The 16,071-nt window shown below is 41.5% G+C and overlaps 1 protein-coding gene across 2 annotated transcripts in view; it reads right to left on the reverse strand.

The window, feature by feature from the left end:
* Positions 1-971: 971 nt before the first annotated feature.
* rassf8b (Ras association domain family member 8b) overlaps positions 972-16,071 on the reverse strand; it is a 16,732-nt gene continuing 1,632 nt past the window's right edge. For both annotated transcript variants that reach the window (XM_023417994.2, XM_023417993.2), the window contains exons 2-9: positions 10,097-10,267; positions 7,491-7,841; positions 7,095-7,300; positions 6,763-6,966; positions 6,576-6,650; positions 6,055-6,177; positions 5,127-5,250; positions 972-4,518 (exon numbers count right to left, since the gene is read on the reverse strand). In XM_023417994.2, coding sequence (XP_023273762.1) covers positions 4,403-4,518; positions 5,127-5,250; positions 6,055-6,177; positions 6,576-6,650; positions 6,763-6,966; positions 7,095-7,300; positions 7,491-7,841; positions 10,097-10,208 — 1,311 coding nt within the window. In that variant the 5' untranslated portion in view covers positions 10,209-10,267 and the 3' untranslated portion in view covers positions 972-4,402. The remainder of the gene's footprint in view (positions 4,519-5,126; positions 5,251-6,054; positions 6,178-6,575; positions 6,651-6,762; positions 6,967-7,094; positions 7,301-7,490; positions 7,842-10,096; positions 10,268-16,071) is intronic.

The following is a 16,071-nucleotide window of genomic DNA, read 5'->3' on the forward strand; positions in this document are numbered from 1 at the left end:
TCCAGTGTGTATATATGTGTGTGCTTAGTATGTATGTGCGTGTGCATAAATATGCATGTACTTGTGTGATTGAGGTGTATATCTGTATGTATCTGTATGCATGACAGTATGCATGTATGTGTCAGTGCTTAGTACCAGTATATATGTATGTGCAAGTGAAGAATTCAATTTTGTCCTAGACAGTTTCTCATACGTGCAGGTTAATCCTCATCCTAAAAGCAATTTCTCTTGTAACATTAGAAGTGATGCTTATGAACAAGTATATCAACAATATTGTCTAAGTACGTAAGCAATATTGGGTTAGAATAGCAGTCTTATCTTTTCTCTTATGACACTTATAACACTGGGACCAATACTCAGCCATACAAGAGCAATGCTGTTTATTTATTTCCCTGTTTCTACATGGATCATCAACTGGTGAGGAGACTAGCTGATATCTTTTGCTTTGGAGCTTTAGCCACAGTCTTTTAAATGTCATGTATGTAATAATGAAGTTCATGACATCCCTTTACTTTACAAGGTTATTCTTTTAAAACAAGTGACTTAACTAACATTAGCTTAATGAGCTATAGCTACTACTGATAAAAATTTCTCAGCAACCAAGTAAAGAAGGTTTTTATTCAGCTGGCTTTTGTCTACTTCTGTCTGAAATCAAGGACCATACTGTTTTCTGAAGATACTGTGTTTCTTGTGTCACTGTTATTATTGTAAACTGTATCATCATCATCATGTGCGAGAACAGAAAACTTGAAAGGCAGCAACAGTAAGGGTGGCAGGGCTTAGCTAACGGTTAATTTGAAGGAATTTTACATCAAAATCTAAGATTTTAGTTTGAAAATTTTAGTTTGGGAATAGTTGGAGGCCCAACGACATTTTTCTTTTTGCCCCAGGGTCAGGTTAGTCTGGCCATGTGTCTAATCCTGTATATTTACAATCTGGGAAGTATGAAACGCAAACATAAATACACAGCATTCTGTATAGCAGTTTATTCATTTCTGTCATTTCTGTATGTTTTTAAATATATTTTATTTATATATTTTACATTATTCTTGAATGTTATTTCCATGTCTTTTATACGTATTGGCTATATGATAAACCCAGAGAGAAAAAAAGGTAAATTCTGAAAGCTAAAAAATACAGTAGGTGAATTTGCAAGTAAACAATACAAAATCATAACAACATTTTTAATATATGATAATGTATCTTAATGCAGGTTAGTGATGTTGGCCAAGCACACTTCATCTGGCCAGCATGATGTTTACAGTGAAGCGTTGTATGCATGTAAACACACTTTGAGGGGTGTTTCAAGGAACAGCATTACACTGCAAACCCAATGTCCTCAACTAGCCCCGGGTTATGCCTTTCATGTATACTACTCTAGTGTAACTCCCATGTGTCATAATACATGAGAGTTACAAACTGGGACTATAGCTGCAACATGAATCATGAGCCAACAGACACACTTCTCTCTACATCTCCTTCAGTACCAAAATCATTACTTCGGATACATTTGTGACGTTGTGTCTTGGAGCCAGTGCTACAAGTTAAACTTGTCGAATAGCTGCTAAAGTCTCCATGAGAGCAAATATACGATTTAACTCGTCAAATGGCGCGAGACACCATGAACAGCTTTTATCCCTAATTACTTTCTGCCCATTCTTTGTCTGGGTAATTCTGTGTCTTGAAATATCCCTGAGCCGTGGCGTTTCTAAAATAGCTTTCAAAACCACTCGATGGCTGTTTCCATAATGGCTCCATCATCTCATTTGTATATGCACTTTTATTGAAAAGCACCACTGATGGCACAACAGACGACCAATCATTGGCAATGTGTCTAAGCTTCTAAGGAGAAAAACAAAAAACAAAGAATAAAGATACAACCTGCAATCTTGGTAAACCTATTGTTATGTTCCAAAGCAACATGGATTTTTCTTTACAACCATAAATGTTATTTTTGCCAAAATTAAATGAAAAGTTCAGAAAATAATGTGCACGTTTTGCCATTTCTTTGCTAGTTAACTGCCTGCTGAACTGCCTGCTCTTTAACTATCTCCATGAGTGTAAATGTCAACAAGGCAAAAAGGGACAAGACAAACTGAAAACCAAATGAATCTCTGATGAATTGTTACATCCTTGGCAGCCACTAATTAGAGAGTCCAAAGAAACCAATCACACATTGTTGCATGCACACAGAGCTGCCTATTGAATGGCAGCATTAAAATCTAACCTCTCTAACACTCTGCATAATTTCAAACTTCAATCTACTTTAAAAAATAGTCCATAAACTGATGTGATATGTAGACATTATTTACAATTTTTTTTTTTTTTTTTTTTCAGTAAGGCATGCCATTATTCAAGAGAGATTTTGCCAAGTTGTGATGTGAATTCCTCCGGTTACCTTTGCACTGCAGAGCAAACAACGAAGCAACATCCTTCACACTTGGAGGGAGGAATTCACTTTGTTATTATGTGCTCACAGAATAAACATGAGCCTCTTCCTCTGTGCTCAAATAAAAGGTCAGTAAGATTTGGAGCTCAGGAAATGATCAGAAATAAATTTTCAAAGCCGGTGCGCGTATGTCGCTCTGAAAAACCTGTATGAGAAATTCAAGTTAGGGAATGGGTAGTTAAGATTGTACTTCAACAGAGAGGTCGCAAACAGACAAGAGGACTGCTTTTGTGAACATTTGAGTGCAGATTCAAAGCAGAAAAACCGGGTGTGAAACTCATAGTTCCCAACATTTTGTATGGCACTGATGTAACACATGCACACACACATTTAAGAGTGAAATTTTTAGCCCCACTTTGGGCGGTTGTGTGCATGTCGCTATTGAGATTTTTTCCTTTTGCAACTGCAAATATTTTATACACATTTACAATTTGCAGAATTATTCACGAGTTACTCAGGTTGGTAGACTTCGTCGGCATAAGCTGCATACATTAAAAAAAGTACATTCATGTAACTATTAATGTTTTGTCACACTAGCTTTGGTTCATATGAGACATCTTTAGGTCAATAAAATGTTAGTTAATCAGATGGAACAAATGAATACAGCCTGTTTTGGAAGTGTGTGTGTGTGTGTGTGTGTGTGTGTGTGTGTGTGTGTGTGTGTGTGTGTGTGTTTGCCTAATGAACACAGTGAAACATGTCAAACACTTGGCCAATATTGTAAGTGGCACCTCAGGTAATACACTGAAAACTAAAGTGCCGAGGCTTTGTTACAAAACAATATGGAAATGAATGAACAAAGACATAATGTGAACTGAGGGCAGGACCAACTTTCACTCAGTTAACTTTCAGCTGGCTGAATAATAGATGTTTTGCCACCACCCAGTGGTGAAACTGAGTACAGAGTCCTTGTTGGCAAATTTTTCAGGCTGGATTTTAACTGCAGGCTAAAAGGCCTCTGTCATTACTCATAGCTCCATTCACATTTTTGTTTTTGGAGAAAGAAAAACAAAGAGGATATTAATGGCTCTCACAAAATGAAAACCAAAAATGAGCCAAAAAATGTCAAATAGTTGATGATATAACTTTGTGCCCCAATTTTATCCATTTTCACCTCTATTTCTTTAATATAAAGTTTATTTGTTTTTTCATGGCTAAAAAATGGCCCAAAACAGGAAATATAGGGAAATTTCCTGTTCAAATCAAAGTAAAAGTTCAACCTCATGTCGGAAAAAAAAACCTATATATTATACTGACATCAGTCACCATGACTAGGGATCACCTGACTTGGTGCTAATAGTAAATTTATATGGCGCATAGAGTTCAGTAGCTACCTTGAGTTTTTTTTTTTTAACATTACACTTGTTGACGTCTGGTTTCGAAACACCAGAGTAAGGCAATCAGATATGGCTATGGTTATAGCACAGGTGTGGTGTCGCTGCTTGTGCATGCTCGTGCATGAATTATTTCTTTGTCTATGCATATGTTTACATGTGTCCAAACTTTGCATCCTGAAAATTCTCTCCAGTTCATGATTTACAACATAAAAATAAAGGTTATCCTCACTGTTCGCCTCATGCCTCCTCACTTGACAAGAATACGTCTGCTGGCTTGTAGTTTTTGAAGAGGAATCTTCACTCATCCATTAGAGTACAGTCAATGTTTGTTTGCAAATGGATATTGACATCAGTTTGAGCATCAGTCCTGGTAAGATGGTTGAGGAGGCAGTGCAAAAAAAGATGCAAAACAGACCAAACTTGTCTTTCATGATACTCCACTGATCCTACATGTGATGATTTTTCCCCTACATCCTCCACAGTTGGGATGTTCCTGGAGCTGGGTTTGTTTCAGTGCATTACTCAGGAGCATTTTAACAGTGTGTGGGCCTTCCAAGTTATAGAAAACAGTCCTGTAACATCAGGCTGCCCTACTGCCCAAATAACGTTTCCTGGGTCAAACGTAGATGCCCTCGGGGTTGAGGCTGGAGGAAATGGTGGTCTGAAGAGCGCGGAGGTCGCTGGGTAAGAGACGTGAGGAGCCACGTCTTGTCAGAGAACCAGACTCCACTTCTGAAACGAGAAGGTTTAAAAATAAAACACAAAACTAATTTGCCGGCTATGGACGCCATTCATCCAAAGAATCACATATGTTATTCTTGTGATTTAATATTCTGCTACTGATCTACAACTCGCTATTACTTTACAGATGTGTTGAAGAAGTTGCCATGTGCGCTTTTCAGTGCAAACATATCACTATGAAACTATGAAAACTATGAAAGTTTACCACATGACAAAAAACCATTCTGGGGGATTTTTCCTTTTGAGAACGAAAATAGGGGATTTTCTTTTTGACTTGCTGTGAAACTCTTACAGCATTTCATGGCTGTTGGTGATTTGGTCCATGTAATAGGGTTACAGACTTAAGCTGTTAGGGCACAACAGTCTTGCCTCACCAGCCGTTAGGTCTACAGTCTAACGTGTGAGTCTCAGGATGACCACAAGGTGGCACTGCGTCCATTGTTTTTACGCATGTAAGAACATTAATATGTAAAGTACCTCAGTTAGAATGAGGCTGGCTATGATTGAACTTGTTCACAAGGTGATGGTAATGTGGCAAGTCATGAAGTCTGGTGTGTAGATGGATTTACATACATGTGTGTGTGTGTGTGTGTACGTGCCATTGTTGTTCTCTGTAGGTTGAGCAGGCAGCACAGTGACCTTGGTACCAGTCTGCTGAATGAACTGCTGCAGGTTGACCTGTCGTAGCTCTTTTGTCAGCTGCTCCAGCTCCTGCTCCTTTTCCTGTGCCGGGAAAAAAAAAAAAAATCACCATGACAACCAAATGAGGTCTACACCTGTACCCTGACATAAATCAAATAACACACTCAACCACCTTTCAAATCCACACATCAGTATTAAATTTAGATTTACTTTGACTGGTAGTTTTCTTACAGATGCTGGTGCTAAACCCTCCATTTGCATCTTCTTCTACATTCACCGAACTTTAACTGAGGTGGATTTAATTTGTGAAAAATCAATAAGGGATCAAACTCTGCTGAGGATCTATCCAGAAGTCATAACCCAGTTGAGACAGCTAAAGAGAAGACTTAGCTCCCAGATGGTTACGCAACTGCAGCCAAGGGATTGTGTACTTATTCAGGCCCCTCTCTAATCAGGCGAAGAATGCTGTAATACCCTCCCTCCCTTTCCCTTCTCATTACCTCACGCTTCCCACACCCTACTGGACCTCGCCTGTACACAGAGCTCCTCGAATCATACTAGGATGCATGTATCCACTGCGCATCCCTGCAAGCCAGAGATTAAACTTTGCTTCACTGCCCACAACTTAATGAGCTTAGATTTTTCTATGGTTCCACCTGGTTGCCGGGGACTGAATTTTCATGCACACATACACACACACACTGCAATGACAAACTTATTTAACTTTTTAATTAGCAGTTAAAAAAAGGAAAAAATCTAACATTTTCAGCATCCTCCAAATGTATGCACCCCCATTTTGAGCAATCCGCCAAAGGTGTGTCAAATTCCTGACAATCCTGAGGTCAAAACAAAATAAAAATACTAAACAGTAAAATCCGAGCTGACCTGTAATCTCTTCCCTGATTGGCCAAGTGAGCGTTCCAACGCCCTGCAGCTGCTCTCCAGCCGCGCTGTTTGTTGGCTCTGCATTTCCAGCTCTGCCCTCACTTTCTCCAGCTGGGCCTGCACCTGAAATCCAGAGAGTGGAAGAAATGAAGAGTGAAAGCCAGCGCTCATGAAAACATGTAGGAGGGCTCTTTTATGCTTCAATGTGTTTTGAAGTTCAGGATTTGAGTGAGAAATAACGCAGTGTTGTGAGTGGTATTCATCTTCATGAAAAGAGAAAACTTTGGAGCTATATACACCGGGGAAATCTCCTATTATGTCCTTATTAAAGAAGATGAATTGCTCCCAGCCAAATCCTTCATTCATAATCAAATGAATGGATTTCATTTCACCACCACATGAACCTATAATGGGGTCAAGAGATCTCTAAAGGCGACACAGTTAAAAAGATTGTGCCAAGTCTGTCCACATGTCGCCGTGAGTTTTGGAAAACCGAGCTGTCCAGAAACCAAAGATTCTACCTCCTCCTCATTGATCTTCTGGTTGAGCTCGGCTTCCTGCTGCAGTCGCTCCTGCTCCAGACCCGTCTCCATGCTCTGCACAACATGACATGAAGAATAAATGCTGTGGCAAAACTGGTATGAAAATGATCTTCACAGAAAACTAACAAGTGGAATCGGGCAGCGTCTCTTTGAATGCCGAGCTCACCTGTATGCGTGCTAAGTACTCTGAAAGCTTGGCCTCGCAGTCGCGCACACGGGCCTGCAGTTCGACGAGCTGCTGCCGGAGTTGCCGCTCGCTCTCCTGCTCGATCTGCAGCTCGTTGTGCCAGAATTCCTCCTCCTCCATCTCAGCATCGTTCCTCCTCACCTGCTGCTCTAAAAGCAGCAGCTCCTCCTCCAGATTTTCTCTCTGGTGGCAGAAAAAAAAAGAATTAAAAATGTTTGATTTAGGATCTAAAACCTAATATATTTGAAGACATGAGGGTTTTAAAATTTATTTTTCTAGTAACAGCACTGGCAGCTGTGGGTTTTTCTCACTTCATTGGCTTCGCCGGCGGCCTCCTCCCATTCTCCCAGCTCAGCCTCACAGCCCAGCAGACGGCTCTCCAGGGCCTGGAGTTTGTCTCTCTGCAGCTGCACCAGGCGGCTCAGCTCTCTGGCTGGACTCCCAGGTACAGATGCTACTCCACCACCTCCAACTCTGCTCAGGTTCAGGCTCACACTGTGCTGCTGCGGCTGTTTGGCTGAATGGATGGATGAATGGATGGATGGATGGATGGATGGATGGATGGATGGATGGATGGATGGATGGGAGATAAAAGGTTGTTGACAAGTAGAAAAAAAGAGGTACAAAGGGAAGGAAATAAACTGTAAGTGACAACAGTAAGCGTGAAAACTGGGCAAAAAAATAAACACACCAACTAAACACTCTACCTTCAGCATCTCTGCTTTTTCCAAATATGTCCCGCAGACCCTTGGCCCCCCCAGTGAAGGTCAGAGACTTCCGTTTGGGTTCCCTTCGTTTGAGCGAGCGGTCTGTCCCTGACGGGCGGAGCTTGGCCAGAGGTGGCAGGCTCTGGCGGTAGAGGCCACGCTCTGGGACGCGAGCCTGCCCGTCAGAGGTGGGCCGCTCGCTAACGGACGGGCCGGTTCGTTGGAGGATGAGCTGCACGTCGCTGGCATACTGACCCCACTTGTTGAGGGAGACCACTGGGTTTTCATTTGGAGCCAAGTGACGTTCTGTCTCCCGCCATTTCTCGATCAAAGTATATCTTCCGGTGCGACCTGGGGCACAATAAAAGAAAATTGCTTAATATAAAATATTACCAAGATAAACAAAAAGAGGATGAGAGACGTCAGGTATTCAGGCGTTTTAATGCTGTTCCCTTACAGCTAAAGCACATGATATTCTCCAGATCTATCTCGTGTACAGACACTTTCCTGTTCACTGTCAACTGGCTTGCCAACTCATTTTCCAGTCTGTTTATAAGTGCACTTTAGAGGACGCTAACCCCTGTTCTGTCTTTTGATCTTGCACCATCACTGTTCGAGTTCTCAAGAAGGCTGTTGAGACTGTTGGTCCTAGTATTTTATTTATTGGAGGTTACCTTTTTTCCACTGGAAAGGTTTATTCCTCTTCACGACACACAATACTGACACAGGATTTAAAAACGTATCTTCAAACCACAGTTTTTAACAGCAAGTGGTCTACTTTAAATTAATGACTTTTATAAAAATTAGAGATCCACTGATCCGATACGCCAATATTAATTTTATGAAGTGGATTGGGTGACAGCAGTAACGTGACCGATCCACATGAAATACAGCTTCAAAGTCATAAAATGAAGTGTCTCTGCTATCAGTTACATCCATTCAATTGTGGAGGGAGTTAAGTGTCACAGCAATCCCTTATTACACATAAAGAAAATTATTCCAGCAAGTCTGATGCAGTGAGGTAAACAGATGTTAAATTTAAGAGCCACAGCACTAGTATTGATCAGTACTCAATATTAGCATATCCTGAGTTAAGGTATTGGAATCAATATCAGAAAAGACAAAGATGGATTAGATAAAAATATCTAATTTCCAACGTTTCTGCAGCATTAAAACTGAAATCATCCAGGAGACATTTGAGTTTAAAATTTTACTTTTATAAGGAAATGCTTATCGGGGATGATGCCTTTGACTAACTCAGCTCATACATGTCCAATAAAACTGTCTCTGTCGTAGTTGGTGACGCCCTATGATCTGTGGTGTTCCCCAAGGATCTATCCTCGGCCCCTTGCTTGCAAACACAACATTCACTTTCATTATTATGCAGACAACACCAGATTTATGGCTGTTAAAACATCATTTATTGACTTGGTAACCTTTAAATGTCAAGCATGTAGCCCAAAAAACTAATTTGACAAATAAGGGACAAGGTTCTTCTGTCATATTTTGTCACAATGGGTAAGCAATTCAAAAAAAAGTAGTAGCACAAGAAGTTCAATGTTGTGTTGCAATGAAGAGAAATGAAACACACAAAACTCAATTCAATTAATTCTTTTACAACTCTCCCACGCTCGTCCACCAATGGCAGATTCAAAGAACTTTCTCAATGTGTTTTAGTGAAAGAACTTTATAGTGGGAAAATTCAACTCAAACAGTGACTGTGCTGGGAAAAGGATCAATGGTTCACGGCTTTGTATGTGTGTGTGTGTGTGTGTGTGTGTGTCTCTGTAGTCTTGTCTGCACACATGTAGATAAGAGCAAAACACTGCCCATTGCACCCTCACCCTCGTTTTGCACAGTAAGGGTCCTTGTAAAAGAGGCACATTCATCACTACAGCCATTCACATCAAAGTGCCCCAGCCTGGACAAAAGGCACAGGGAACACAAAGGACAGTGAATGCCATAACTCCCGCTACACTGTCACTGTGAGAGACGCACATGTTTCAGCTCGACGAAAAATCCATCAGTGGGGTTAGTGATAAATCTGCCCGTATTTAAAAACAGTTCACGTCAAATTCTAATGGTCTTGGATACACAAAACATTATGTACAACACAAGCCATGCGATGACGAACAGAGGTGTGTCACCTTATTTCTCTGCAAATGAACAGAACATGTCAATAAATCAAACTCTGACTCATCTCATTTTGTGCAGCGCAGTTATGGTGAATATCTTTGTGCCCTCAAGTCGCTTTTCATTTTCATGCAATTTATCATCTCCAGTATGTCTGACAACCTGACTGACCATTTACATGACATGAAGTTTTTCAGCATGAAAGCCAGAGGGAGGGGATTTTCATCTCACTGTGTTAAATCTACTCTTCTGTTGTGACAGTCTTTGTCTTGTTATTGGTTTACCTTTTGGATTCTCCAAGACTTTTGTATGTATTTATATTCGGCTGTGAATTCTCCATCAAGCAGCCAATAATACTTCACATCTACAATTAACATACCTCTGATATCAGCTCTTTTTCAAGCATCTGCCACCTGTGAACAGGAGAGATAAACATACTGTTTCTCATACTGTAGGAAGTAGTTTGAGCTTACCAATGGCTTGTGCCAAAGCAATGACCACTTCCTGGCATGTGGTGAACTCCGTGACCCCGCACACGATGCGCTGCACTCCGTCCACCCACACTTTCAGCTCCATGGCCTTCATCCAGAGGCCCTCATTCCTCCACACCACAAAGGGGTGCTAATAATGATTTATTGTCCATCCTAAAAAGGGGCGAAAAAAACACACTGCTCAATGCTTGTCAAACAAAAACCTGCAGTAATCAATATTTTTATACTAAGAATGGATCAAATAACTAAGTGTAAGCATTTTAGCGTCTTGCGGCTCATTGTTTTGGTTGTATGTCCTGCAACTGTACGGACTCGGTTTATTCTCACTGCTCTCAACTGTTTTCGAGCTGGTGGAGACAAAACCGGAGCTAAATTGATAGTGAATATTGAAATGAATCCAGATTCAATAACTATTTTTTGTTGTTAGGTTTTAATTACAGTTTGCTTAGAAACACTAATTTGACAACAGTTTTGTAAAACAACAACACAATGTGGTCATTTTGTCAAAGTACACTTTACATTTCCTCAGCCTCCTCTTTCAATTTATTTTTCTTAATTTCCCAGAATTACCTGAGAGCTACAGAAGCTACAAGAATTAGCTTAAATTTGATTTAAATATCAACCAAACACACCGTATGGTTGTGCTGAGTGACACCAGCTTCCTGTAAACCAACAACTCACATCAACTTACAACACTTGTTTTTTTAAGAGGCAGTTTCCTGTAGTGATGCTGATTGATTGCTGCAACAACCCACTTGTGGTGCAGCAACTGTGACCGTCTAACAGGCCTCATTCCATATATTTTTCATTTGCTGGTGTCGGTGCAGGAACACTTACAGCAGTTGCATGCGCGCTGAACGAGAGCCGTTCCAAACTGCTGACACAAGCACCTCAGCAGCGAGGCAGTCATTACGAGCCTGGCAAGGCCACGACAGCGGGCCAGAGCAACAGAGCAGTGAAGGAGCAGATGCATAAAGCTCAGACTTTTGCAACTCTACTGGGCAGCAGCCCTCCTTTTTTCCTGACTGGCCCATCAGCTCTGCTCTGATCCTTGTCTTTCATACCGCTTGAGGCTTCCCTTAACAATTTAGGCGCCTTCCATCTTAATCACAGCTGGAATGGGACTCCCATCTCTCCTGCAATTTACCTACCGTTCCCCCTCTATGCCTTTTCCTCCCGAGACTGCATCACATTGCACACTCCCCTGTACTGGAGGCATCTGGTAAGGACAAGGCCTGCATTTGGTCGGGAGCAGGAGAATTTGTAAATACAGACAGATACTGCAGGATGCATCAGACACCTGTTACAGCCCACTACATGAGACTGTTACAATGAATACAGAGGGGGGACAGAAGAGGGACGAACACATTAAACAAGGTGAATGAAACGAAGAGCGGGAGGTTGGGATGGTCTGAGGAGAGAGTGGAAACACTTTGCGGATGAATGCGAGAAAACACAATCCACAACTTTGGCAACAACAGTAAAAATATATACCCACAAACAGAACATGCACCGCCCAAGATACAGTGTAAAAGTCTTAGCACTACTTCTAATCTAAATGAACTGTTTGCTAAGTAAAACTTGGCTTAAGGAGTTTCTTTGTTAACAAAAGCTTCGTGTTATGGTTTCATAACACGCAGCATCCTAACAGATGATGTGATGACGCCTGACATTTTCACAGCTGTGGTCGACATGTTGCAAAACAATGTTTATTCAGTGAGGAACGATATCCAGATCACGCTGAGGTTTTATCGAGGAGGAAGAGCCAGTTGACACGAGCTTGTAAACCTGATCATACCCTCCCTGTCTCTCTCACACATTTTCGTACACACACACACACACAGACACATTTGCTGCACGTCTATGTGAGAAGTCGTACTGAAGTCATTCGCTCCTCTGCGATTCAATTATCATAATCCTATCATCAAAACAGAATTCATTTTCACTTCATTCAAGTCCAAATAAATATTGCTGAAGAGAGATTCTAACACGCACATGTTTAGGCCTTAAGTTTGGGCTTTAACCTTTTAGAGACTCTTTATAAAAATGGTCAAAATGGCAAATGTTTATAAAAGATGTGAGTCTGGTAGAGCAGGGTGTCACATAAAGCTGCTTTGACTGTTTTCTCCAGACTACAAGTCATCTTTTCCACTAAGGTAATACTTTAATATTTAATTAAAAAGATGATTCAAGCTCTTGGAGACGCTCTTCAGCTGCGAGCGCAGACATGTGGAAAGAACACGTATAGAAAGAGAAGACATTGGCCGCACTAACGACTCTTCTGCAGTTACTTTCTTTCCTTGACTCACTTGCTCCCATTGGCCCCTTGACACAAATACAACATATGCTAGGAGGCTTTTATCAGAGTCAGTGCGGTGCCATAGGAGCAGGGAGCTGTGCAGGAGCAGTTGTTCAGAGCAAATCTATAGGTACAGAAGCTTTGATCCTTTGCATATCTACAGAGATGCTCTCCATGGGTGAGTCCAATGGGAATCAAAATCTTGCGCCTATAAGCTGAAGGGAACAGGATATAGAAGCTGTGACTTGGGAATAAAACACCACGCCGGCTTCAGACTTATTGATGTCAAACTAATCGAATCTCTCGCTCAGCAGCTCAAACAACAAATCGCCTTTGAAGTCTTGTTTCTTTGTGGAGACGATCCTCGATTTTCTTTACCCTGCTATAAAACTTTCAACACTTCAATCACTAGGATACCTGCCATGTCCCAGCCACCTCTTCCCCCCACCAACCCCCTTATTGCTGTTACTGTTCTACATTTTCATCATACTATTGCACTCTGGTCTTTGATCTAAATCACAGTTACTTTGAAGCCCCCAATGCCACAGCGTGAATAAATAAATCATACAGGCTTACATGGCGAGTACACACAAATTAGTAGGCTGCGACATGTCTGTTTCTATTTTGGATTTCGGCTTCACTTTAAAATGTATACTTCCGTATTAAGTATCAGGCCTCGCTCACTGAGCTATACATTTCCGAGGTGAGTAACATCAGACCCTGTGGGAAAGGTGCTGGATCTGTTGGAATTTCCTCTTCCATTAGTCACCGTTTAATAAACAGACAGACTCAATGCTTCACATTCCTGCTTCACGTAGTAAGCTATTCATGGCGAATCCAGGACAGTAGAGTTTGTCTTTATGTTGAAGGATGAGTGCGTATCCTGCAATAAGAGGCTGACTGAGTCACTACAGGTGGATTTAGCCTTAAAGTCTAGCCCAGAAAACATCTGGAGCTTATGGGAAATGGTGTTCATTAAAAGCCACTTCAAGATCATTTTTCAATAAACTACCAATCCTTATCTAGACACAGGAAGTGAGTCACATGACAAAACAGCTTGTTTTTGACTCCTTATACTTGCTAAACATCAGCAAGTTAGCATATTGTGAGCATGTTAGCTTGCTGATGTTAGCATTTAGCTCAAAGCACTTCTATGTATTTACTGTATTTATTTACTTTGTTATGTGACAAAACTGTAGCTCCAGTTCCAGTCCAATGTGAAATGACACTACGCTAAATATGGCTTCTACATTATGTAACATTTTCCAATGTTTTAGACCCCGACGCCCGGATCGTCAAAATGAAATTGCTGTCACATTTACAGTGGAAAGTTGGCATGTAACAAAAGAAAGAGCTACAGACACAGAGATATATTCATGTTCATTTTGGTTGTGGTGATATGAGAAAATGTTTCTCAGCAGTGTGGAGAAAAGGTTGCTGCTATCAGTATAAGTCGACTGCTTTTGCCGCAGCCATTTAGATTTCAGACATGAAGAATACTGACGTGTGGGCTGTGAACTGTCAGGCTAAACTTAGTTGTGACTTCAGTCTGCTTCCCCTGAAGTTTCATTCTCAGGATGCCACAGAAAGGCGTTAGAGTTAGGGAGGGGACACAGTATGGCAAGTCCATGTTTCTTATTAGTCTTTCCTCAAACATGGATAGTAGTTAATGAGACGGATCAGCATGAAAATGCCACTGAAAGCCCCTTTAATATCCCTGAGATCAGCATTAAAAAGATATAAAGATTGAAAAATGTAGAGAAAAGCCTCTAATGCCACACCAGCTACATGTCTGGGTTTGAATACAAAATAACCACCAAGGGAGTTCATTTCCTGTCTTGTTCAGTTCAATGCTCTCAGCGCATCGCTAAATTAAACTTTAACAGACTCATTGATTAGGTTTGAACCCCTGACCCTTGCTCATTTCCCCAGCTGCCTGCCAACAAACACTATATTGTTGCCATAATAAAAAATAAAAAAATCAAATTAAACTTGTTCCTAAATGTCAGATACAAGTATTTGATTGCGTATTATGAAAAATACACTAATGTCAATCTAATGAATAAATATAACGACCTGTGAAAACTTGTCATTGATCAGATGCGATGACTTTGAAGCAGCGGCAGCAGCGAGCAGTTCAACAACAGACGATGATGCAATCACAGGCCAATTTTTAAAGTAACAAGGAGCCAGTGGCAGCGTGAGGGGGGTCCAGTGAAACAAGCGCTGCACAGACAAAAGAGCATGCAGTGGTGTGTGTGTGTGTGTGTGTGTGTGTGTGTGTGTGTGTGTGTGTGTGTGTGCCCACATGGCTAGCGGCATGACTGGATGCAAACAATCCCTCACCATGGCGACACAGCTCTGGCTTTGTCCGAGCCTTACACAGATGACTGGATTGATTGGAGGGCACGGTCTGGGAAAGTAAACCAAACAATCACTGACAATTAAGAAGCAACCCGTGCTTTCCTGTCACTTCCTCTTTGTCTCCTCTGAATGTGGGGTGCACTGCACCGGGGTTTCCCAAACTCAGGATTAAGTATGGTGTCGCTGAAGCGTCTCAGAGCTGATCTGCTGGTGGAGATTAACACCAGTTTCAACTGGAGCTGTCATACGGTTTTAGTTGACCCCCTAAAGGGGGAGACTAATCTCTCACTCCAGCTACCTAAATTCATTTCACAGCGACTACACAACTCCGTACAGCCTGAAGTCAACTGCATACAGTGTAGTTACTGAATCAGTAGGATTCATCCACTGGGGAACAAATATAACGGCACTAAATTTCATGGTGATCTGACATTGCCACTCCTACAGCCATGCTGCTAGTGAGGCTAAAAATACCCACAGGAAATGCTAATGTCAGCAGGTATTTCTAATATAAAAAGCCAATTATATTAGGATATGACCCTTGTCCTCAGTCATGATGCCACTTCTCTTGATGGAGTATCCTGGACACTCAGGGGTCCTCGCAGTTCCACTAACACACTCATGACTGCTTTTGAGCTGGCACACAGCCCTCTCCTCTTTCCTGTTCCTCCTCACTACGATATAAATACTACTATATTACACGAGGAAATGCAGCTCCTCCAACTTTTGTTGTTGCTTGCTGCAATCAAAATGAAACCTTAACATTTCAGCCTCACGTGTTCCTTGCCGCTTTCTGGTCAGCTGTTTGCTACTGAACACATACGCCTGTTAAGAGATTACTTCCACATCAACTTTGTCAGCTGAGGAAAATGAGACGGGTTGCAGGTGTGACAATCACTGGAATCACAAAGCTTTTCCATTAAGGTGCTGTCAATCATCTGTTCTGCAAGAAACAATGTAAGACTTTCCCTCCGAACAAACAAGCAGCAGGGTGTTTTGGGTGGATGCAACATATGGCATCAGTTGAGCATTTTAAATCCAAATGACTGGAAACGCCTCAAATGGCAGCCAGTCTCCCATATGTGGAAACAGGTTGTGTTAAAGTGCCGCAGACACTTTGGAAAACAGTGTAAAACCCATCGCAGCATTATGTTTATTACGTTTCCACCGGTGCTGGGAATGATCACCATATATCGAAGCTGGGTGACACCTTGCAGTCTCAAAAGTTAAAACTAATAGGCGGAGACAATAAGCCTTTAACCCTGTAAGACTCGGAGCTTAGCTTGACCAAGAT

This window comes from Seriola lalandi, unplaced genomic scaffold, assembly GCF_002814215.2.
Source record: "Seriola lalandi dorsalis isolate HSWRI2012SDOR001 ecotype SW California unplaced genomic scaffold, Sedor1 jcf7180002054579, whole genome shotgun sequence".
In the NCBI taxonomy this organism is placed as follows: Eukaryota; Metazoa; Chordata; class Actinopteri; order Carangiformes; family Carangidae; genus Seriola; species Seriola lalandi.